Source organism: Pelodiscus sinensis, chromosome 4, assembly GCF_052426305.1.
Source record: "Pelodiscus sinensis isolate ZL-2025 chromosome 4, ASM5242630v1, whole genome shotgun sequence".
NCBI classification, from domain to species: Eukaryota; Metazoa; Chordata; order Testudines; family Trionychidae; genus Pelodiscus; species Pelodiscus sinensis.
This window is the reverse complement of record NC_143055.1, coordinates 45,062,226-45,087,360: the sequence shown is the minus strand read 5'-3', so window position 1 is coordinate 45,087,360 and position 25,135 is coordinate 45,062,226. Positions and strand designations below refer to the sequence as shown.

The following is a 25,135-nucleotide window of genomic DNA, read 5'->3' as shown; positions in this document are numbered from 1 at the left end:
TTGGCATTAGTAACATTTCCATTGCTTACTGGGCTCTTAGCAGATATGTAGGGGTAAATTAGAGCTAAACAACAGCACAGCACACTGAAAGCCAGGACTGGCATCTGCAGACAAACTTTACAGTGCTGTGGGAACTTGGCTACGCCCATGACAAGTAGACATCCAGCTAACTAAAGTCATGCCAGACCACAGATGTTGCCGGACTAGAGAGATTCAACCTGTGCTTAGTATTGTTAATACACTAGGGTATGTCTACACTGCCACCCTAGTTCGAACTAGGATGGCTAATGTAGGCATTTGAACTTGCAAATGAAGCCTGGGATTTAAATATTCCAGGCTTCATTTGCATGTTCCCGGGCAGGCACCATTTTTAAATGCCCATAGTTTAAACTACCTGCCCGTGGCTACACGCGGCACGGACTAGGTAGTTCAAATTAAAGCTCCTAATTTGAACTACTGTTAAACCTCCTTGCAGGTTTAATTCAAGGTTTAATTCGAACTACTTAGTCCGTGCTGCGTGCAGCCGCAGGCAGGTAGTTCGAACTATGGGTATTTAAAAATGGCGCCCGCCCGGGGAACATGCAAATGAAGCCTGGGGTATTTAAATCCCGGGCTTCATTTGCAAGTTCGAATGCCTACATTAGCCACCCTCGTTCAAACTAGGATGGCAGTGTAGACATACCCCTAGTGCCAGAAAGACCAGGGCCCTTTCAGGATCAGGGCCCATTTTGCTAAGCACTGCAAAAACACTAACAAAGTTACAAACTCCCAATTCTGAAGAACTAATAATCTAAAAACATAATCAGCATGTGGAAGGAATGAGGAGAGAGGAATATATTCCACTAAAATTGTACGTACTTTATAATAACTTTTAAATGGCAAATATAAGTACAAGCTATTCCCAATTGTTCTCCCAACCTCAGCATTGTTAACTAGCTAATTTCTTCCAAGCTGATTTCTCTATGCCTGGGCTTGGGATGACAACAGTGTAGGTCTATTGTGGGTCCCATACCGTTCACAGGAGTTGGTGGCAGACCTTTAAAAGGGCTAATAGCTCCAGTTATGGAGACACACTTCAGCTGCTCTGGAGAAGGCTGGAAAGCTGGATGACCCCTGGGCCTTCTTGCTCAGTGCCAGAGAGCACTTTTTAACCTTCATCTTCAGTACAAGTGATGGACAACAACACCAGGAGGAGTCATGTCCTCTCTCAAAGTTATTTCTTCCTTTTTTTCACATCTATTTCTTATATGTTTTCCTTCTGCCTCTCTGACTTCATTCAGTGTCTCTCAAAGGATCCTCACCTCATCCCCCCCCATTCTCCCTGGGCATCCCATGTGAAGAACCCACTTATTCTATCGTCACACTCTTTTCCTAGATTAACTTATCCCCTCATATGGTTTTAACCAAAACTCATATCCATTTTTACATTTCTAATCTCTCCACATCCAATTCTGCATCTCATCCTCTCTCTTCAAATTGTTCGCCTAGATATCTTGCCACCAATTAAAAACTTAGTGTGGCCAAAAATAAACTTTTCATTCCAAGCCCTCCCTATCCTGCCATTTATTCTCTGTCACTGCTGACATTACCATCTGCTCTGTGACTCAGGTTCATAACCTGGAAGAATGGAAGTTATTTTTGCCATGAACATCCAGGCCACACCCAAAGCTTGTAGCTTCTCTCTCTGTAAGATCTTATCTTTTTTGTTTCAGTACCTATAGCAGTGGTGAGCAACCTGTGTTCTGAGGACCACATGAAGCCCATTAAAGCTTTTTGTGTGGCTCATGAGACATGTTGTTTACTGTTGCCCACATGCAGGATTAGAATCATAGGGTTGGAAAAGATCTCAGGAGGTCATCAAGTTCAACTCCCTGCCCAAAGCAGGGCCAACCCTAACTAAATCATCCCAGCCAGGGCTTTGTCAAGCCCGGACTTTAAAATATCTAGGGATGGAGATACCACCACCTCCCAAGGTAACACATTCCAATGCTTTGCCACTCTCCTAGTGACATAGTGTTTCCTAATATTCAACCTGGACCTCCCCTAATGCAACTTGAGAACATTGCTCTTTGTTTTGTCATCTGTCACCACTGAGATCAGCTTCCTTCCATTCTCTTTGGAACTCCTCATTGACTGTGAGAGTCATACATTGTCCCTAATACAAAGCACTGCTATGGTTCATTTGATATACCCTACAAATTCTAGGTACACAAGCACATTTAGCAAACAATTCTATCCTGGGAGACCATTTGGTTATGACAGTCTTGCAGCCCACTGAGATGGAGGCCACTCATGATAGCAATTTTCAAGTACCTAAAAGGGTGTTACAAGGAGAAAGGAGAAAAATTGTTCTTGCTGATCTCTGATGATAGAACAAGAAGCAATGGGCTTAAATTGCAGAAAGGGAGGTTAGGCTGGACATTAGGAAAAACTTCTTGTCAGGGTGGTTAAACACAGGAATAAATTGCCTATGGAGGTTGTGGAATCTTCAACACTGGAGATATTTAAGAGTAAGTTAGCTAGGCATCGATCAGGGATTAGCTAGATGGTGCTTGTTCCTGCCATGAGGGCAGAGGACTGGACCTGATGACTTCTCGGCGTCCCTTTCAGTTCTAGTATTCTATGGTTCATGCAGCTCACTCTCTAGTCTAGGTTGCCTATAGCTGCCCAACAGCTAAAACCCTCATCTATAAACTCATTTTCCATCTTGTCAACTCCTGCTCTTGCCTCCCAGACACCCACATTATTTCTTTTAAATCCACACAAATGGTGGTCTGCTCATCTTTGTCTGTTGCTCTGAGCTTGTTGGTCACTCTTTGAAAAACCCCACTGGCTTCCCATTCTCTAGCACATAAAGTTTGAGCTTCTTCCCATCATTGCCAAAGGTCACACAAATCTATTTTTCTCTCTACTTACTTTATTGTTTTACCCTGCTCCATTCTCCATTTGTATGCTTCTCCCAATGCAGCTTCACAGTCTTCCATGACACCTCTTAAACATGGAATGACCTTGCAAGTGAATCAGTAAAGCCACTGTCCTCTTCCTTCAAACCTCTCAAAGGTATTGTGATGCCTTCAAGAAATTAGCCAACTAATACATGCTATGTAGGGGGGTACTTGGCAGAGTTAATATTTAAAATATGTTATTGTATTTTAATACCCTCCTCTTCTCCTTTCTTAGTCCATCTTCTTAGCTTGTAAACTCTCAGGCAGTGACTATACCTTCGTATGTGTGTTGATAGTATTTAGAGTAACATAAGTGCTACTGTAATACCTAAGCCCAGTGCTCTTTTTTTAAGAAAAAAGGTGCTGGTACTCTGAGGAAAACTTGTTGAGAAAAAACAAACATACAAAAAAACCCCATAGTCTGCATACAACAAAAAAAGAAAAAATCCCATCTGCCATTAGATTATTAGCATTAGCAAAAACAAGAGGAGAGGTTGAAAATAAAGGCACCAGTGGTTATGTTTCCAATGCAAATTGCACTGGCAAAAGGGTGCACTGTAACAAAATGTAGGAAAAATATTCTGTGTTATTTCAAATCATACAAGGAGAACTTTGTGAGGCATTATAAATAAATAAATTCTTGGATCAAACATTGCCCTCCATTCAACCAACCCTCTGCTGAACATTTAGTTTGGGTTGGCACTTACGTCTCATTGAAAGCTGCTTAGCTCCCTGAGAATTAGGTCTCTAAGAGATTAGCATGAGTGTAGAGATATCAAAGAAATCAACATGTGCTTCAAGTCTGGGAATTAAGGAGTGGATTTCTGTGAACAAGTGTTGAAATATCAGTCCCATGAAGAACTTCCACAACAAAGCTTAAATGGATATACTTTCTGTACTCCAGCTAAAAACTAGATTAAATTGGAAAACCTACAGACAGCTGAAAACACTTGAAGTGATATTTTGATAGTACTGAATCAAAGACTAGTGTTGCATATGAGGGGGGAAAGAGTTATTTATAATCTAGACCCCACACTCTGCCTTTATGTAGGAGGTATTGGATATATAGATCAAACACTGCACTGCAGTGTGTGTGTGTGTGTGTGTGTGTGTGTGTGTGTGTGTGTGTGTGTGTGTGAGTGTGAGTGTGAGTGAGTGTGAGAGAGAGAGAGAGAGAAAGAGAGAGAGAGAGAAATGAATAATAATGCATGTTTTTAACAGGAGTGGTAGCTCCCACAAAATCTGACCCTGATGATCCAAAGCACTCAAGCATGTTCTTAAACTTCAACTCCTGCACCAATAGATGCCCTCTTGTGCTTACAGTTAAACACATTCTTAAATGCTTTTTTAATATAAACTAAGGCTTATATTATATTTGGAATTTTATAGCAAAATTGAGTCCCCATAATTAATATTTACACCAAACTGCATTTTATTCTATAAATACTGAAGCAGCCAACAACAATGGGAATAAAAAAGTATGATGGAAAATTATGCATTTCAGGGGTATTTGAAAATACCAATAATGTTAAAATAATATTAATAGAATTGATTTGCTACAATTTATCTTTGAAGTTTCCCTTGCCCAAAAATTAGTCAGTCTGCAAAATTCCTTATTGACCTTTGATACCTGTTGGGTGACTGGCTTTGAAGTGTAGGGGAGCATGGAGATGACAGCCCAGACCTGAAATTCTCATGACAGCCTATCCTGAAGAACAGAAAAGAAAGTTATAGTAAGATTAAAAGTAAATAAATAAAAATCCTAGCATCCTACTGATGCTCATACTTCACAAATAAGCCACAACTAAAATTCAGCTCTGCTGCTTAAATGCAATCCCTATTGCTAATCAACTCTAATATAAACACTCCCTGTTTTTTCAACAAAGAATAAATAGTTTTTTGGAGTGTTAGTCTAGCAACAATAGTTATTCATATTGAATGGTAGCTTCGTTGAAGCTCCCCCTCCTCTGGCCAAAAAAAAAAAAAAACCAAAAAACAAAACAAAACACCTGTACAACAAGGAATGCAGGAAGAGCTAAACAAATAATTTGTAATGAAAAATCAGACCATTTTTATCTCACTTGTCAAAAGTTGTGTGTGATCAGATCATATTTTGCTCATATGTACTAATCATTATTAAATAACTTCAATACTAGTTTTCAATATATAAATTGTTCAAAGGCAGTTTGCTGTGGGTATTAAAGAGTTGAAAATCAAACTAAGCTGGTTAGTTTTGATTGGACACCCTCCAATTAAAGACTTAAATAGTATTATAATTAAAATGATAAATGAAGAAAAACAAGAGAGGTGAAACAAGAGTTATAGATCAGAGACAGGGCATTCATATGTATACTGGTTTGAATTAATGTATTTTAACAAGAAAACAAATCCTAATCAATGCTTAATTGTGAGCTCTAAAATATTTCTCTAACATACAACATTGATACTTTGCTTGTGAAACTTAAGTCAAAATGTCTCCCTTACAGAGAAAGCAGAAGCTATTCTTTAATAATGCTTACCTAGAAATGCAGGGCAAAGTCTAAGTATAGATCCAGAAAAAAATACTAATCTTAGTATCTATTCTTCTAAATTTCAGAATACTATTATATAGAGATCTGTTAAGACAAAGAATATGGAAATGGAAAGTAGCAGCCAGAATCTATTTCAGCATCAAAAGCAAGTTAGTTAATATTTCACTCTGGCCTTGATTGCTTTCACTCGGATTACAGTTCTTATGAAATGCAACAATGAGTATTACATCTTAAAAAGTTAGGTTCTCAAAAGTCAATGGAAATTTTGCCATTGATTTCAACGGGGTCAGAATTTCCCTCCAGGTGTCTAGAGCAAAGTTAACTTTGCCACTTTCTATGGTCTATATATATTTGGAGTATACAGTGAACACAAACATAATATAGTAACTTTTTTTTACATTCCAAGGGGATAAAGAGCTAAGGAGGCGTCATAGGAACAGTGGCAGCAGCTAGGTTGTGGGCTACAACAGAGAGAGTAATTGAAGGAACTAAAATTAATAAAAGTTAGCATGGTGTAAGAAAGCCAGTAACTAGCTACATTTCTACATGTTATGATTAATCAGCATTGGTTGAACGAAATAGCATGTTTTTAAGTAACAAAGTTAACAGAACTTCTCAAAATTTACACTATATTTTATTATAATGAATTAAAAAAGACATCTCATGACTGGTAGAGAGTGTGATCAAGCACATTTCTATGACCCACCTCCTCCTTTCTCCTGGGGAATTAGCTTGTTGGCCTATGTTCTGATCCAGAGATGTTTTCTGAACACACACTTCTTCTGAAATGTGTGGTGACTTTTTTGTGAACTGCTGATTCCTTGACGCATCTGAAATTACAGAGTGGGGTAAACTGAATACTTCAGATAAAAAACATTTGACAAGATTATTTTTAATGAATATAACTTGTGGGTACCAAAAAGAGTAAGGCATGACAGTAAAACAGGCAACAGGACGTAAGAGAAATAAAGCCAATATATTCTTGTTAACAGTTGTAAGAAGACACACCAGATTATATTCAGTATGTTTTCCCATCAGGAACAAATGCAGGAACGCTGCAGTTGAGCAACTTAAAGATGTTCATATAGCCCTCCTGACCCCAGCTCAGTGTCTGTCAGCCCAGCCATGTTCTGCTCCTGCCCCAGTTTCAAACCCCAAGCCAGGATGAGGAGTCCCAGCCTGTGGATTTGTGGAGCTCCTGCTTTGGGCCCAATTTGGGTGGGCTTGGATGCTAAGTGGATGGACCACCATCCACTCAGACCCCCCCATGGCTATGCCTCCAGTCCCAGTACCAATCCCTGGAGGACGTGCTATTTACCTCTCTTCACTATGAAAACCATTTATTCCTATCATTTTCCCCAATCAGTTTCTGGAACATGAAAAGACATTTCTTCTTATCCCATGCCTGCTTACTTTGCCTAAGAGCCTTTGGTGAGGGACCCCGTGAAAGGCTTTCTGAAAGTCTAAGTACACAATATCCACTGGATCATCTTTGCCCACGTGTTTGTTCCCCCTCTCAGAGAATTCTGATGGGGGAAGCACGATTTCCCTTTTCAAAATCCATATTAACTCTTCCCAATATGTTGTGTTCATCTCTGTGCCTGCTAATTCTCTTCTTTACTATAGTTTCAACCAATTTTCCTTGTATCAAAGTAGAGCTTACTAGCCTAGAATTGCTGGGATCTTCCCTGGAGACTTTTTAAAGAATCAGCATCAAAGTAGGTATTCTTCAATCATCTGGTACAGAGGCTAATTTAAGTGACAGATTATATACCACAGTTAGTAGTTCTGCAGTTTCATACCTGAATTCTTTCAGAGCTCTGGGTGAATAGCATCTGGTCCTGGTGACCTATTACTGCTTAATTTAGCAATCTGTTCCAAAACTCCCTCTATCAACACCTCAATCTGAGACAGTTCCTTCAGGTCTGTCAACTAAAAAAAATGGTTCAGGATGGGGATTTTGGCCTCTATAGTAAGGCCGATGTTGATGATGGAAATGTAGAGCTCCTCCCCTTTATTCTTCTTCTAGATGCATGTCATAAAATATTATAATGGTGCACCAGCTCTGCTGTAACTGAGGTTGGGAAGGAAGACCTTCTTGTTGAAAAGACAATATTTAGTGCTCTAAAATCTGCATGCTTACATGAATTATCTTGAAATCTGCAGTGCCTTATGTAAGTATAAGATAGGTTGAGTTTTCCAAATGTGGAGCTATTTAATCAAGAGACTCCTGAGAAATAGACCCAAAATTACAAAACCAGCATTTTATTAAGTTAATGCAGTCTAACAACTTGGACATGTGAAAGCCATTCCCAAGGCAAATCTGAAAATAAACTTCTTTCATTACAATCACAGCTCTAAGATGCTCCTCAAACTAATCCCCAAATGTCCTCATATCATAATCACAGACCTTCCAAAAGGCTCCATCTTATTCCTCTGATATTCAAGACAGCTACATCTAACAACAAAGGATTAATGGATACAAATCAGATATTAAAAGCGGTAACACACAGAAACCTGCAGGGGGACATTTTAACCTATCTGGACACTAATTAACGGATTTTAAAATAGCTATTTTTCTACAAAGGAATTTCACAAGCCAACTATATCTTGAACAACGACTTAAACTGGATGACCAATTATAAAACTTGCTTTCCTTACATTCAACATCCAATTGACATCAAAAGCTAAGCATGGGACACTTCCAGCCCACTCAATTAGTCTTATTAGCATAGTCACTAGAATTGACAAGTAATTTTTCCCCTCTCCCTTCTCTTTCTGTTATAAATTGTGAGGGTCCCCCTTTTTTTGCTCCTCTCTGCTGATCTGAGAAAGTTGGTTTTGCCCTTGAAAGCTCATCATACTATATATATATATTTGTTAGTTTCCTCTAAGGTGGTCTCCTCTAAGGTGCCACAGGACTAATTGTTTTAAAGTTACAGACTAACACAGCTATACCTCTAAGAGTAACAACAGTGACTGCAGATGGGGTTCGTGCAGTTAATTCCCAGTGGCTATTTCCTGTTCCAAGGACAGAGCTAAAGGTGTAGGGGTAGCTACCTTACCTGTAATTCTTGGTTTTCAGAAGTCTGAGTTTTGCTGACCTCAATGTTCTGGAAGGGACTGAGGCAACATTAGGCAACTGTATCTCCGTGTTAATGATTTTTTTGACATTAAATTATATTGCAGGATATACTTTAAACTGTTGTGCACACAGAGTCTGATTATTTAGCTTCCCAGCTGGAGTTTAAGTGCTCAGCCTCTCATGGCATATAATGCCAAGGATCCAAAGCTACTTACCACTTAAATTAATTTATCTTAGCTTATATTAAACACATTTTGAACCTAGGTAAAGTTTAAATCCCGCAGCAATAACACTGATTCAATTATTTTGGAAATTCACAATTTCATCTTAATTAAATCACTCTACAAACCTGTCAAATTTCCTGGACAATCAAAACCAATCTTTGGATTGTTTGGAATCTTACCTTGAGTCAATGGCAGATTCAGTAGGGCAGGTGAGCTGTGTGCCGTCACTGATGCCTGGTGATTCTGCTCACTTCCCCACTGAAGAATAGTCTCTGGGTGTTCTGTGGGCACTTCATTTACATTGCTAATAAAAGCAAATCACATGATATACACAAAGCTAGAGTGTCATTACTGTGCTTTTGTACGTGAACCTCTTATGTTCAACTAATATTGATATCTATGTGTTAGCAATAATAAACCAGTGTGGGTAATAATCATGAACTGGCAATAAACGGCTATGCTGACTCTCTTTGCTGGCCTGACATACAGAAAGGCCTTCAGTGCCCGTATACAGCATCACATAGAACAGCATCTTTTGACAAGTCAACAGCTATTGTGCCAATGATTTGCTCTCTGCATAATGTTCAGTTTCCTCAGGAGCGCCTTGTCCTTGTCAAAGCAATGGCTACCAGCATCGAAAATCCTGTTCTTGGCCAAACCATCTGGCCAATTCAGGAGTAGAGATCCTGGTTCTCTGTAAAAGCAGCTACTGCTAAATTGGAGACCCTTTCTTAACCTAAGAAGAAACTTGGGAAATTAGTACAAAAAGACACCACCGTAGTGTGCGTTAAGATTGCGTTATATGTAACATACCTGACACAGCCATAAAAGCAAAGAAATGAAAATGGTGCTATGTGACCTTTGGCCACAAGGGGGCGCTTCATAGGTAGTAAATGGCCCAAGCAGTACAATATCAATACCATTGTACCACCCAGAGAAACACTCTTAATCAAGAGAACATCCATTTCACAACACAGATCACATATTATAACCTTAACCCTCCTCAATAGCAATGTCAGCCTTCCAGAAGCCCATACCCAAGGATGAGTGAATGTGGTGTTCCAGAATGATACAGAATAGCTAGTAAAGGGAATTGGTCTAGTAACTCCTTGAAGGAGGCACAGCTCTTGCTTAGTGAGTGATGACTTGGTTGCTTCCTAATGGGGTGATGATGAAAATGGAGGGATGGCACTAAACGTATAGATCTGGGAACAAAGAACATAGGCCATACTTACAGGAGTACTGGAAAGCAGTACTCTGGAAAAGATCTGGGAGTCATAGTGGATAATCAGCTGCACATGAATTCCCAGCGTGATGATGTGGTCAAAAGAGCTAATGTGAACATAGGATGCACAAATGGGGGCATATTGAGTAGAAACAGAGAGGTTCTTTTATCTCTGTATTTGGCACTCCTGCTCATGCTGCTGGAGTACCTTGTCCATATTTCAAGAAGGATGCTGGTAAATTGAAGATGGGTCAGGAAAGAGCTACTAGAATGATAGAAGGATTAGAAAACATACTTTCAGTGATGGACTCAAGGAACACCTATTTAGCTTAACCTCTTTACTAGGACTGAGGTGACTTGATTACTATATTTAAGTGTCTACACAGGGAGCAAGTATTTAATAATGAGCTTGTCAACCTTGCAAGAAAAGGTATAATCCAAAGTCTGGAAGTTGAAGGTAGGCAAATTCAGAGTGGACATAAAGAGAACATTTTTAACAGTAATTAATCATTGGAACAACTTACCAAGAGTCATGGTGACCATTTTTAAATGAAGACTGTTTGTTGAAAGATCTGCTCTAGGATTTTTTTTCAGGGAAGTTCAATGGCCTCTGCAATGCAGGAGGTCAGACCACATGATCACAATGTTACTTCTGGCCTTAGAAAGGGATCATAGAGAACCAGAAAAAGAGGAGGATGAAAGACAGAGGGATGAAAGAGTAAGGAAAAGATGGAAAGAGAGGAAGGGAAGGTGTGAGAAGAAAGATGCAAGGGGAAGGTGGAAAAGACACTGGGAAATGAATAAGGAAATCAAGTGAGAGGAGGTAAAAGCAAGGATAGACTCAAATATTGTTTTAAAAATATAAAAATTTATACATTTCATTGTATCTTTCCAGAAAAAAAGAAACCTCAAAAGGCAAGCGGAAGTCTGGTAAGGGTGAGGGATCTCAGGATTGATTACAGATTGTGAAAAACAGTTTAGGGCAGATTATGGGCCAGGGTGGCTGTGTAATGTGTAGAAATGGAGGTTGCAAGCACTTCCATGCCCCCAGTCTGAGCACGGTACATAAAACAATTTTGCTGTGTGCCCTGATCAAGTACCTTGCAAGTATATTCATTTGTCTAAAATATCTTGAATTGATACGCACCTTTTCTTTTCTGGGCATGGCTCACTTTTCTTGTTTTTTGCCAACAATGAACCCTCCTGCTCCCACGGTAATTTTTCCTGTCTTTTCATTTCCTTTTGTCTGTCTTCCTCTTGAGAGTTGCTCAGTTCCACCAAGTTCTACAAAACAAAAAACAAAAAACACAAAGTGAACCCAACTTCACCTGAACCCAACTTCAGAACATGTATGAGAACAATACAGCCTATCCGTATGCTTATGTAAGAACATAAGAATGACCATACTGGGTCCAATGAAAGGTCCACCCAGTCTAGTACTCCATCTTCCAACAGTGGCAAATGCCAGATGCACCAGAGGGAGTGAACAGAACAGGCGATCATCACATGATCCCTCTATAGTCATCCATTTCCAGCCTCTGACGAAACGAGCCTAGAAGCACCATTCCTACCCGTCTTGGTTAATAGGCATTGATGAACCTATCCTCCATGAATGTATCTAGTTCTTTTTTGAATACTGTTGAAGTTCTGATCTTTACAACATCTTCTGGCAAGGAGTTCCCCAGATTGTGCACTGCATAAAGAAAAACTTCCTTTGGTTTGTTTTAAACCTGCTACCTATTAATTTCATTTGGTGACCCCTAGTTGTTATATTATGGGAACAAGTAAACAGTATTACCTTATTCACTTTTTCCACATCAGTCATGATTTTAAAGATCTCTATCCTATCCGTCCCTTAGTCTCCTCTTTTCTCAGCTGAAAAGTCCCAGTCTTTTTAATCTGTCTTCATATGGGACCCATTCCAAACCCCTAATAATTTTTGTTGCCCTTTTCTGAACCTTTTCCAATGCCAATATATCTTTTTGAGATGAGGTGACCATATCTGTATGCAATATTTAACATATGGTCGTACCATGGATTTATAGAGGCAATAAAATATTCTCTGTCTTATTCTCTATCCCTTTTAAAATGATTCCTAACATTCTGTTTGCTTTTTTGAATGCCGCTGCACAAGAGGATGCTTTCAGAGAACTATCCACAATGACTCCAAGATCTCTCTCGAGATTACTTTACGTTTATCAACATTACATTTCATTTGCCATTGTGTTACCTAATCACTTAGTTTGGTGAGATCTTTTAAAAGCTCTTCACACTCTACTTAAGTCTTAACCAGCTTGAGCAATTTAGTATCATCTTCAAATTTTGCCACTTCACTGTTTACCCCTTTCTCCAGTTCATTTATAAGTAAAATGAATAGGATTGTCCCCAGGACAGACCCTTGGGGGACACCACTAGTTAGCTCTCTCTATTCTGAAAACTTAGGGTGTATCCAGACTACAGGGTTTTGGAGACAAAAGTGGACTTTTGTCGACAAAACTATACCTGCATCTACACTGCCGCTGAGTTCTGTCAACATAACGTCGACAGAACTCAGTAGTTCTGTCAACATAACGTCGACAGAACTCAGTAGTTCTGTCGATGGCTGTAAACCTCATTCTATGAGGAATAACACCTTTTGTCAACAGAGTTCTGTTTACAGAAGTTGTTATTTCATCTACACTGTCCTTTGCGGCTACACTGTCATGTCGACAAAGCGGCTTGCTTTGTCGACAGACCTGGATGTAGTCTAGACGCTCTTTGTCAAAAGAAGCTTTGTCAACAGTATCTGTTGACAAAACTTCTGTCGACAAAAGCCTGTAGTCTAGATGTACCCTTAGGCTGCATCTAGGCTGGCAAGTTTTTCTGCAAAAGCAAGTGCTTTTGCGGAAAAAGCAGCTGTCTACACTGGCCACCTGAATTTCCGCAAGAACACTGACTTCCTACTGTCTGAAATCAGTGCTCTTGCGGAAATGCTATGCTGCTTTTGCGCATGAGGGCCAGTGTAGACAACATGGTATTGTTTTGCGTAAAAAAAGCCCCGATTGCGAAAATGGCGATCGGGCTTTCTTGCGCAAAACCGCATCTAGATTGGCACGGACGCTTTTCCGGAAAAAGTGCTTTTGCAGAAAAGTGTCCGTGCCAATCTAGATGCTCTTTTCCGCAAATGATTTAACGAAAAACTTTTCCGTTAAAAGCATTTGCGGAAAATCATGCCAGTTTAGACGTAGCCCATCTGTTTACCCCTATCCTTTGTTTCCTGTCTTTTAACCAGTTATCAATCCATGAAAGAACCTTCCTTCTTATCACAACAGCTAACTTTACTTAAGAGCCTGTGGTGAGGGACCTTGTCAAAGGCTTTCTGGAAATCTAAGTACGCTATATTTACTGGATCTCCCTGTCCACATGTTTATTGACCCCCTCAAAGAACTCTAGTAGATTAGCCAGGCATAATTTCTCTTTACAGAAACCATGTTGACTTTCCCCCAACAAATTATGTTCATCTATGTGTCTGACAATTCTGTTCTTTACTATAGTTTCAATTAATTTGCCCGGTACTAACATTAGACTTACTGGTCCATAATTTCTAGGAACACCTCTAGAACCTTTTTAAATATTGGCGTCACATTAGCTATTTTCCAGTCATGAGGTACAGAATCTGATTTAAAGGATAGGTTACAAACCACAGTTAATAGTTCTGCAATTGCACTCTTGGGTGAATGCTCTCTAGTCCCAGTGACTTGTTACTGTTAAGTTTATCAATCTGTTCCAAAACCTCCTCTAATGACACCTCAATCTGGGACAATTCCTCAGATCTGTCACCTAAATAGAATGACTCAGATTTGGGAATTTCCCCAACATCCTCAGCCATGAAGACCAGAGCAAAGAATTCATTTAGTTTCTCTACAATGACTATTCTCTTGGAGTGCTCTTTTAGCATCTCAATCATCCAGGGGTCCCTCTAGTTGTTTAGCAGGTTTCCTGCTTCTGATGTACAGTGTACTGTATTCGTTACACATAAAGGAAATGCCTTCAAGGAGAAAATGTTACAAAAAATGAAAGTTATTTGACCTTACTGACACTGATCTTGGATTTGATTGGTGTAGTGTGTAGAAAAATTAACATGATTATAGTGAACTTGAAACAAGGAAGGGCATTTCCTCTCTGGGTCAACATAGAGTCATAGTAGCCATTACAGAAGACAGTGATTACAGACAGATAATGCAACATTCAAAGCATAATTACAAAATGTATCAGTCTTCAAAGTTTAGCTTTAGAAACAAAGCTGATTAATACAGGCTCACAATGAGGTGTTGAGAACTCCCATGGGAAACAAAATGACTATATATTTACATTGCCCATTGCCTGAGAAATACAATTATTGATTAGAATCTGATTGTCAGTTCTGAAATACACTAATAAATTAAAGGTACTGTCTAGCAGAGAGCTTTCAGGATGACAAATGTTCATCTCCTTCTCCATTAGAATGAGAAGAGAAGACGCCAAGCTGTGGCTTTGACTGAGAGTTTACTAGTAAAAGCTAAACCTTTCTAGTCTCCTAGAAGGCAAAACACACCTATTCTTGATAGCTGTCATGTACTAGGGATGTGCTTCTCACCCCTAGTATGGCCTCCCTGTGCTATGCAAAAAGGGTTAGAACCACATAAGGGAATCATAAAAACCCTGTAACCAGCCATGGGAGGATTCCCTAGCACAGATACTGTGGTAGGTAGGCATAAGACTGCCTTTTGAAGACCACTTCAAGTCCCAGTGTAAGGGATGTGCTGGGTAGGTCCACAGCTGACAGTACTGCGGAAAATCTGTGCAGCCTAGGGAAGCTGTCAGAACCTGGTCAGGCCTCCAGCATGGTCTTCACTGCCAAAACTGGTGTTTTTTCAGCAGGATTGCAAATTTAAGTTAGCTATCTAGCTGTAAAATCCTAGTGGAGACAAGCCATTACTTTTTACCCCAAAGTAGCTAGCTCAGGTCAAAGCCACGTGTGGTCATTAAAGTGTCGATCTTGATAACCTCCAATGAGGTAGAAATTAGTTGTTCCTTGTCTCTATTAGAATTTTTCAGCAAGCTATTCTACAGTACCACACCCTGCTTTGGGCAATGGAGACCATGGCCTGGTTGAATGTGTCAGACTAGCCTTTTGTGAAACACATTCGCCAGTGGGGCACTGGGTGCATCAGGAGCCATGGAAGGATCAGACCCTGAACTTTCCTATGTTATTTCCATCTTGCTTTAGACATAAGAGGTCCCATATTCAAAAGGCAAATTTTAGATTATGTAGGACTTCATATGATCATCAAAGTAGGGTGAAACACAGGGGTGACATCTGCCTGCACCAGCTGAAGCAGAGTGGTAGCAATGAGGGCAGCTATGCTCACTGAAGACAGGGGAGGAAGAGGAACACTATCTGCTTTTAATGGGGAGTTGTGCAACTCCCGGCCACTTTTACTTTAACTCTGTTCTTGTCTAATGTGAGATGGTGGTAACTTGCTTTGGGGTTGGGCTCTTTATTTATAATACATTTTATTTAAGCACTGCATAGTTCTCAGAGGCATAACTGGGCTTTTTCATCAGTTAAAAAATGAACTACGCGAATTGAGAAGTGCTCTTAAAAGTAAGACGGGGGGTTCACAAAAACTGCCTTTCATGCCATCCATAGACTCTGTTGATCATTAGGGCATGATCTAACTTGACAATGAACATAGATTTGCCTTTACTGTCTTGTTTTCATTAACTCCTACTTTGCACTCAGACACTCACCACTGTCCCATTTCCTTCAGTGACAGAGGAAGAAGTGAAGAGGGGCTCAGCAGAGCTTGAAGAAACAGTGAATGGAACTAGAGTATCCTCAATTATCTTGCGTTCCTAAAGGAGAGGTGGGAACAGAAAGGAGGAAGAGGAGAGATTTAAACATAAGGCTTGCCAACGAACTCTGGATAAGATCTTCAGAAGCAAGAATATAAAGTTGGGCTTACAAATTCATATTTAGACACTTAGCTAAGTGGCCCGATCTTCAAAGTTGCTGAGCATGCAATGCAAAGTAACTGGACTCAATATCATATGGCAGGGTATTTTAATTGACAGTTATGTATTCTGTAAGAAATTTGTCCTTTTCTCAGTTTTGCTTTTGCTTCAAGACTCAAGTCATTTTCATTACCTATTTCTGAATGCTTCGTACTCACACTGTATCTTTTTTTGTGATGGGCTAACCAGAATGGGACACTATTCCCAGTGAGGATGTATTACTATTTTATTTAATGGCTTTGTAATATTTTTCAGTATTATCCTCTATCCCATTCTTCAAACAGAACAGAGTTATTATTATAGAATTAGCTGAAGTTACTCCTTCCAATGTTCATTTCTTTAATTTTGACAACACTGAATTGTATATGCCATTGCACTACCTACATACGTAGCTTTGCTAGGTCTCCAAAAGCAAGAGTATAAAATTTGGTAGGACTTCATCAAAATTTTCTCTAGTCAACTTCACTACAAACCCCATTATATTATGAATGCCACTGTCTTACAGGTGAAGTTGTGGGTCTAGTCATGGCCGAGTGAAGTCACGACTGCTGCTAAGCAAGCATATGTACGTATTTATTGATGTGCACACTCATATTGGGAATGCCTGATTAATGTCACCTAAACCCTTCTGACACCTCTTTCCTATGTCACTGCATCTGTAGCATAGACAGATTTCCTAAAGTAAGATTTTCTAAGTAATTTTATGTGGCTGGCCAGTGTGATGGTGGGTGCATAAGAAGTGCAGAGAGTTCAGAAAGATGTTTTACCTCTCCTCGAGGTCATCAATATGCCATTTACTACTCAAGATCTGCTTAGTCCATGTTAATCTGCCTAACTACAGTACATAAAAGTATGATTAAAAACAAACAATGAACATGACAACTACTCAAGAGATCCAAACATTTTCCAAGCTAACTGCACCACTGAAGCAGGACAAAGGGATGACCTGAGCATAGGACAAAACAAGGGCATGAAAATAAAAACTAGTTAAAGTAACAGTCCATTGCCAAGATGTAAACCTTCTCACATAAAGGATCTTTGAACTGGTTGGTCTGCAAATGACAGTCCCACTATTAAAATACTTAAAAAATGCATAGAAGCAAAATACCCCTGCACTAGAACTACAAGATCTCCTCTTAAACGTGCTTCTTTTGAATGTTATACCTCCTCATAGTATCTACGCTCCTCCTCTTCAACTTCTTTCTGTGCTTTTTCCCATTCTTCTTTCAGCTTGTTCTGCTCCTTTTGGTACCTCTCCTGTACAGAATTTTAGCACAATCTAGTCAATAGGAAACTTAATAGGGATTCTTTTTATCAGTTTACGTGCAATGATTACAAGGCAATACTTATGTTCTGCAATATCTGCTATGTATCAGGAAATTAGACCCACTAGAAACTGGCTCATCAAAAAACAGGCATGCAATGTAAAAACAAGAACACGAACAAACTTCTCTTTGCTCTCACCTCCACAATGTCCCCAGGGAAGTTTTATATTGTTTAGTACTTTTAGCTTATTGCAAAACACCAGAAACACTTAAAGTGCTATATCAAGTTTGGCTAGTTAGGAGCTTTCAAATGCTAGATGCTGTTCAAAATGAAACTTATCTGAAGCATTTAAAAACAATCATAGCTTAGGAAGATATTAAGAGTTCAGAAAAAGCTATCAAAACATTCCAATATATTTAAAGCATGGATTTTGCATTAATCATTGGGTCTAAAATAGCTTCTGAATTTAACCAGGCTTTGCAAATATTAGCTTTGGCACTAATCTAATAAAGATAAGCTGCTGCTAGTACAATTTAATGAAAGATGAAAAATCATGTAGGTTCATAAGATAAATAGACATTGTATAAAGGTCTGAAGTGGATAAGATGATGATTAGCTGAGTAGTTGGTTTTCTTCCTGGATGGGATTATTTCTTGAATCTCCCCAGCCTTGCATGTGTCCTGAATCAAAAGAGAATCTCATAAAGAGCTCTTTAAAATGCTGTGGTGTCAAAACTCTTTTCATTCTATTGGAACAGCCATTTCCTCTGCACTTTGGTTACAACCTTCTTCCTCCAAAATACTGTGCAAAACAAAGGTTAAAAATACTGAGAACATAAAACCCTGACCCAGAAGAAATTTGTTTATTATAAATGTTGTTACCAGGTAAATGTGAAATCGACTCCACCTAATCTGATGAACATTTAATTTTGGAATGGCGTAAACAACAAATAGAAATAAAAATGTATGAGGTATAAAGATACTAAGCTCAAGAAGGAAATGCTGGTCAAAAGTAATCAGTTTTAAATATGTAAACCTGTATTTTCATTACCATCCATCCCAATCTTCTTCCTTGCTAGGGAAAAGGAGAAACAAGACCTCCCTGGAGCCTATCAAGATTGTTCTCTTGGCTCATTATTGAGTGACATGAGGAAGTTTCAATTTCTTTCTTTGCAGATGGACTGCGTCTAGATTGGCATGATTTTCCGGAAATGCTTTTAACGGAAAAGTTTTCCATTAAAAGCATTTTCGGAACAGAGCGTCCAGATTGGCACGGACGCTTTTCCGCAAAAAAGCCCTGATTGCCATTTTCGCGATTGGGGCTTTTTTGCGGAAAACAAATCTGAGCTGTCTACACTGGCCCTTTTGCGCAAAAGCTTTGCGCAAAAGGACTTTTGCCTGAACAGGAGCAGAATAGTATTTCCGCAAGAAGCACTGATGTCTTACAGTAGGAAGTCAGTGCTTTTGCGGAAATTCAAGCGGCCAGTGTAGACATCTGGCAAGTTTTTCTGGAAAAGCGGCTGATTTTCTGGAAAAACTGGCCAGTCGAGACACAGCCAAGGAGAATAGTGTGCCACTATGATTTGCTCGTCTAGGACAGGAAATTTCCTCCCCTCCCCCCCCCAAAAAACCCCAACCCCTCTCATATTGCTTATTATACTACTCAGCTGTACAGAGAAAGTTTCTAGAAGCCACTTTATAATGAAGTTTAGCTTGGTCTTAAATTAGCCAACTGCAAACAACAATCTTCATAATCTAACAGAGTACTTGTTTGTATGCAATGTTCCCATATGAATGAAGTTCAGGATGAAAAAAGTAATACAGTCTTCAAGAAAAACAATTAATAATCACATAGCTTATGTTTTGTGTGCTTTAAGTATAGACCCAAGATGCAATGTGTATTTGGTAGCTATTCTTGAACCTGTGAACTACTCTTCTGGTTAAAAACAAGACAGAAATGGAAGTCTCATCTGATGCAAAAATAAAACAAAACCAAGAATACCCATCAAAACAAACCATTTCTATCACCATCAAAACAAACAAACCCTCAGTCTTCCCCCACAATTTCTGGAAAAGTTTTGGAGAGATTCTACATGAGACATAAGATAACATAAGAATGGCAATAGTGGGTCAGACCAAAAGTCCATCTAGCCCAGTATCCTGTCTGCCGACAATGGCCAATACCAAATGTCCCAGAGCGATGAATCACACAGATAATCCTCATAAGATTCCTCACATGATCCCCTCTTCACCTACCTCCAGAGAAACAGAGGCTAGGGATACCATCCCTATCCATCCCAGCTAATACCCTTTTATTTGTTTTAAACCTGCTGCCTATTAATTTCATTTTGTGACCCCTAGTTCTTATATTGTGGGAATAAGTAAATAACTTTTCCTTATTCACTTTTTCCATACCAGTCCTGATTGTATAGACCTCTATCATATCCCCCTCCTTAGTCTCCTCTTTTCTAAACTGAAAAGTCCAAGTCTTTTTAATCTGTCTTCATAGGGGACCCGTTCTGAACCCTTAATCATTTTTGTTGCCCTTTTCGGAACCTTTTCCAATGCCAATATATTTTTTGAGATGAGGCGACCAAACCTGTACACAGTATCAAGATGTGGGCATACCATGGTTTTATATAGAGGCAAGAAGATATTCTGGGTCTTATTCTCTATCCTTTTTTAAATTATTCCTAACATTCTATTTGCTTTTTTGACTGCAGCTGCACACTGAGTGGATGTTTTCAGAGAACTATCCACAGTGACTCCAAGATCTCTCTCTTGAGCAGTTGTAGCCAAATTAGTCTCCATCATATTGTATATATAGTTGGGATTATTTTTTACAATGTGCATTACTTCACATTTATTAAGATTACATTTCATTTGCCATTTTATTGTCCAATCACTTAGTTCTAGCACTTTGTTCTTAATGAGCTGGTCTTCTGGAAAACCAAGTTTGGTGCTAAAGAGGAAGTGGTATTCAGTGTTCTCATCCCCATCCAAGATATATTTCTATTTTCTTTTATCAGCTTACTACCCAAGTATGGTGGTTCAGGGCACAGATAACTTACAACAGAAGTTAGAAAAGGGTGGAACTGGTGAAAGCTGTATGCTGATTAGGAAAAGTCCCTATACATGGAACTGATTTACAAGTTCACATATTGTAGATAACTCTAGTTGACATAAGCAAAACATAGCACTGAGAACTAAACCCATAAAGAAGTTACGACCTTTGCCATTATAGATGTGGTTAACCATTCTTCAACTCACATTAAGTCATAAACTGTTTTGCAGTATTTTACTTTTGTATTTTTAAAAACAGCACCTCTCTGAAAACAAATCCAATACTGAAAAATAGCATGTTATTGAAGTAAGCTAAAGAAAAGCAAATAATTGAAATATATTTTCATGTATCTTATGTTTTTCTTAAGTATATCTTTATAAAAGTCTATTATTTAAAAGTATGAGGCATGATAGGGTATTTCATAAAACAAAAAAAATCACTATTTTTAATCGATACATTTAACGTCTCCTCCTTTAATAAAATTAACTTACTTTTCACATGCTTGACAAAACAATGTTTTACAAGCACTTACCACAAATTACAGGCAATCCCCGGGTTACGTACAAGATAGGGACTGTAGGTTTGTTCTTAAGCTGAATTTGTACGTAAGTCGGAACTGGTACATATTGTAGGGGAAACTCTAGCCAAACATTTCTCCAGAGCTCAGTTTTATTCTCCCACACCTCACTTCCCTCAGTCCTTTATTCTCAAGCTGAGGTGTCTGCTGAGAAAAGCCGCTCCGTGTCTCCCTGGTCTGCTGGGGGGGAGAGGGCACTAGCTTCGCGTCTCCCTGGTCTGCTGGGGGGAAGCAGCTAGTGCGGGGTTGCCTCACCCCGTTTGTAAGTAGGGATCCGATGTAAGTCGGATCCATGTAACCCGGGGACTGCCTGTAATTAAATTATTCACTTTTTTCCTTAGTTAGTATTTCTAATTCCCCTCCAAAAAACGAGACAATTAAAAATCACTGTAAATTCTTTATAGACATAAATTAGACAGAAAGATTTTTCAACAATAAATCTAAATATTGTTTACAGTTTAACCAATTAAATTCTCTGGTGTGTTCAGCATTATCTTCAACCAAATGTATGGTTTATTTGATTAATATAAAATGTTTAGTTTTGAAACTAAAATTTAAACAGTCAAAAGTGAACTATACTGCTCAAAGTCTGACAAGAGTGACAATTCTACTGAAAAACAACTAAACAATTGTGGGAAGAAATTTAGTAGCACAAGTACCTGAAGCAAGCGTTCCTGTTCATGCTGCCATCTTTCCTGTCGCTTTCGTTCCTCTTCTGGATCCCAGGACCAAAAACTGAAACGCTTAAATAAATTGAACGAGGTTACTAGGATCTAGCAATATAAATCATCAGACAATGCTAAAAAGCTACACAATGTAATCACATAAGCTATTCTTCCACAGTGAAGATGTTAAACCAGAAGTGGAAATCAGATTTATAATTGCTTCAATTTATAGTACTTCTCATGGTTACCTAACACTATCCCTAGCTTCATCATCAATTGGAAATGGTTTTATTTTGCAATATATCCAAGTTAGAGAAAAATAGTTTGGTTTGCAAATAAGAACTAGGAAAACATCAGGTAGATGTTGGGAAGACATTCCAAGAAGATTTGATTTACAGACATAAATATACAAATTTAGTTGAGAAAAATAAACAAGTGTTTGTTTTCCCTGAAAATAATCCCCTTACACCACAGGCATAAAAATAAATTATCACAGTAGAACAATGTTCACACTTTTCAGATCTTGGACACAATATCCAAACTCAAGTCTTGACTTAAGATATTATTAATATTGAAATAACATCCATGGGTCTCAGTCAGATCAGAGATCCACTATGTGATGTGTTACATTTTTTCTTTAGAAATGGAAGCCTCTACATATTTTAGATCACTCTACGTTATGAGTCGTATGCATTCTCAAAAAAAAGTCTTTTCAAATGAGCAGTACGTGGAATACAGAATGCACTGTGTTCTAATATATGTGGGTTTCCTTGAGGGATAATGGATTTTGATCTGTTGATAATTTCTCGTATGTAATAATGACTTTGAATGTAATCAGAAGGAACATATAAACAGTCACAGAGCCCTAAAGCTAATGGGACTATTCATTCTCAAAGTTAAGCAAGTATGTACAATCTGGCCAAATGGAATCCACACAGCATACTACTGCATTTCTCCTGGTTAAGAGGAAAATTCTACTCTCAGTGTAGACATGTGCAACTTCACTGATGCTGATGGGATTGTACAGGTGTAACTGAGAAAAGAATGCAGCCCCATATTTGTTTACAAGTGTATGAAGTGTTTTGGATCATATTTCTTTTCTTTTGGTTAAAAGAGTTGAGTTTTCTCTATCCTGTTCAGTCTAGTTTGAAACAGTTTGCAAAAGAATCATGCAAATCTCTACATTATACACACTAATATTTTGCTATTAAGAATAGTGTAAAGAAATTACTTACATTTGACTGGTCACTATTATCAGAATCTGCTACAAGAAAATAACAAAAATTAAGATGATCAAATATGCTTTATTTTAACTTGAAATAAAAAAAAAACCCTAGCCACAGCTACATGAAGGGGAAGCTAACAATTCAACTTTTTAACTTTATAATTGCCCCACAACCAGCAGCAATGAAAAATCGTGATACCACAGATAAGAACAATAGATTGTACCCTCCACCACCAAAAGTATTTTTGATATGACTACGAAGAACATAACAACAATAGGTTCTAAGCTATCACTAGCTACTGACAACTACTTTTGGTCAGAGTCATTAGCAGTGTCTGAACAGAGTGTTATCGGATTTAATTTAACTTTCCCTTCACTATTCAATGTGGGGAAAGAAAAAAAAGCAGAGCAAGGGTAGGACATGTCAAGGGAATACACTATTCAAGTATCACTGTTACCAAGAGAGCCATTGCCATTTTCTATTAAGAGCCTTTGAACTAAACGGCTTAAAAACAGATGCAAAGTAAAAATGAATTTAAAAGCAAATGAGAATTATTTTGGTGTCTGAAACCAAAGCATTAAACCTGTACATAATCCAACAGCTCTTTGCCAACTGTGCAACAGGAATAGGCACTTTCTATGAAAGCAGACAGTGGAAATAAGTACCAGTGATCATCAGCTTTTGCCCCAGCACACATTTTAAACACACCTACTACTCTGTGCAGCGGGAAAGATGCAGTTACTCCCAGTGCATCATTTACCTGACTGTGAGAAAAACTGTGAGCGTCGCCAGGAGTTCCGAACCTTAAGCGGAACACTGGCACAGCTGGGTGACTCTAGAGTGGATGGCAGAACAGAAACAAAACAAGTAATATGACAATGTGAAAAAGCAAACTGATAACTAGGTAGAAGAAAACTCAGAGACAGAATGGATTTTTAAATTATTCATTAATCGCTTTAAAGGCTGGTTGACCAAAATTAGTTTGAGCGTAATTTTCCATGGGTTTTTATTAGGTGAAATGCTATTAGTATTTAATTTTTTTGGTGCGGAATACTTAATTAAAAAGACCCCTCACAGACTAGTGGGTAATTAAAGACATTTCCCTCCTAATCAGAATCTTATATTTTTAAAATCTCTTAGGTAAAAACTCATGATGAGTTTATATCATAGCTGTTTAAGTTGTCTTGCATTGTTTGACTTTCTCAGCACCATCTATTCTATGTGGGCACTGGAGCACATGAAGCATTGCTAAAAATTAAAATATCTACATTCTGTTACTCAATGTATGGCTGTTCTCTTCTTTAGTTTAAACTAATGCTTAAGTTGCATTATTGGTGAAGCATTTCTCAACTTATAACCAATTCAATTTCGATTTCCACTCAGAGTTGTTTTTACTTTCCACAAATGCCATCTAGAGCAGTGGTCTCCAACCTTTTTAACCACAAGATCACTTTTTCAATTTAAGTACAATGTAAGATCTACCTCAAACCCAAATACCCTTGCCCCACCTCCTTCCCGCCCCTTCTTTAACGCCCTGCCCCTGTTCCACCCTTCTCTGAGGCCTCACCCTGCTCACTCCATCCCCCTTTCTCTTTCACTTTCACCAAGCTGGGTTAGAGGGTTGGGGTGCAGGCTCTGGTCTTGGGCCAAGGAGTCTGGAGTGTGGGAGGGACTCCAGCCTTAGCCCAGCGTGGGGGATTGGGGTCCAGGAGGAGTTTCAGGGTGCAAGCTCTGGGAAAGAGTTTGGGTACAGGAGGACTCACATCTGAGGGAGGAGGTTGGGTGTAGGAGGAGGTTCAGGGTTGGGACAGGAGTTCAGGAAACAGGCTCTGGCTGGTCACCGTTTAACTGAGATGGCTTCCAAATGATGGAGCAGTAGGGTTAAGGCAGGCTTACTCTTGCCCTGGCCCTGCACCACTCCTGAAAGCAGCTGGCATGTACAGCAATGGATCCATGGCGCCATATGCTGCCCCTCTTCTACAGGCACTGAGCCCACAGCTTCTACTGGCCACGGTGCCTCGTTATTGATAAATGGGAGCTGCAGGAGTGGTGTCTGCAGGCAAGGACAGCATGTCCTGCTCTGCCTTTCTCTGGGGCTGCAGAGACATGCCAGCCATTTCCAGGAGCAGCAAATACCACAAGGATAATGACTCCTGTCACGAGAGGTTAGGCATTTTAGAACTCACTATCCAAAGAATTAAATGTAAGTGTAAGAGAGAAATGAAAATTATGAAATGCACAGATGAATAAAAAACCAAAAATAATCCACTTTGCAAGCAATAAAAGAAGTAA

The 25,135-nt window shown here is 39.0% G+C and overlaps 1 protein-coding gene across 14 annotated transcripts in view; it reads right to left on the bottom strand.

Moving 5' to 3' along the window:
- The window catches only part of LIMCH1 (LIM and calponin homology domains 1), a 281,384-nt gene that overhangs the window by 7,789 nt on the left and 248,460 nt on the right, over positions 1 to 25,135 (bottom strand). For 11 of the 14 annotated variants that reach the window (XM_006111913.4, XM_075930515.2, XM_075930520.2 and 8 more), the window contains 8 exons: positions 22,853 to 22,881; positions 21,612 to 21,695; positions 17,211 to 17,303; positions 15,783 to 15,887; positions 11,158 to 11,294; positions 8,965 to 9,089; positions 6,183 to 6,306; positions 4,567 to 4,653 (listed from right to left, as the gene is read on the bottom strand). In XM_006111913.4, the coding sequence (XP_006111975.3) occupies positions 4,567 to 4,653; positions 6,183 to 6,306; positions 8,965 to 9,089; positions 11,158 to 11,294; positions 15,783 to 15,887; positions 17,211 to 17,303; positions 21,612 to 21,695; positions 22,853 to 22,881 (784 nt within the window). The remainder of the gene's footprint in view (positions 1 to 4,566; positions 4,654 to 6,182; positions 6,307 to 8,964; positions 9,090 to 11,157; positions 11,295 to 15,782; positions 15,888 to 17,210; positions 17,304 to 21,611; positions 21,696 to 22,852; positions 22,882 to 25,135) is intronic. The other 3 variants (XM_075930517.2, XM_075930518.2, XM_075930516.2) reach the window with 2 other exon arrangements.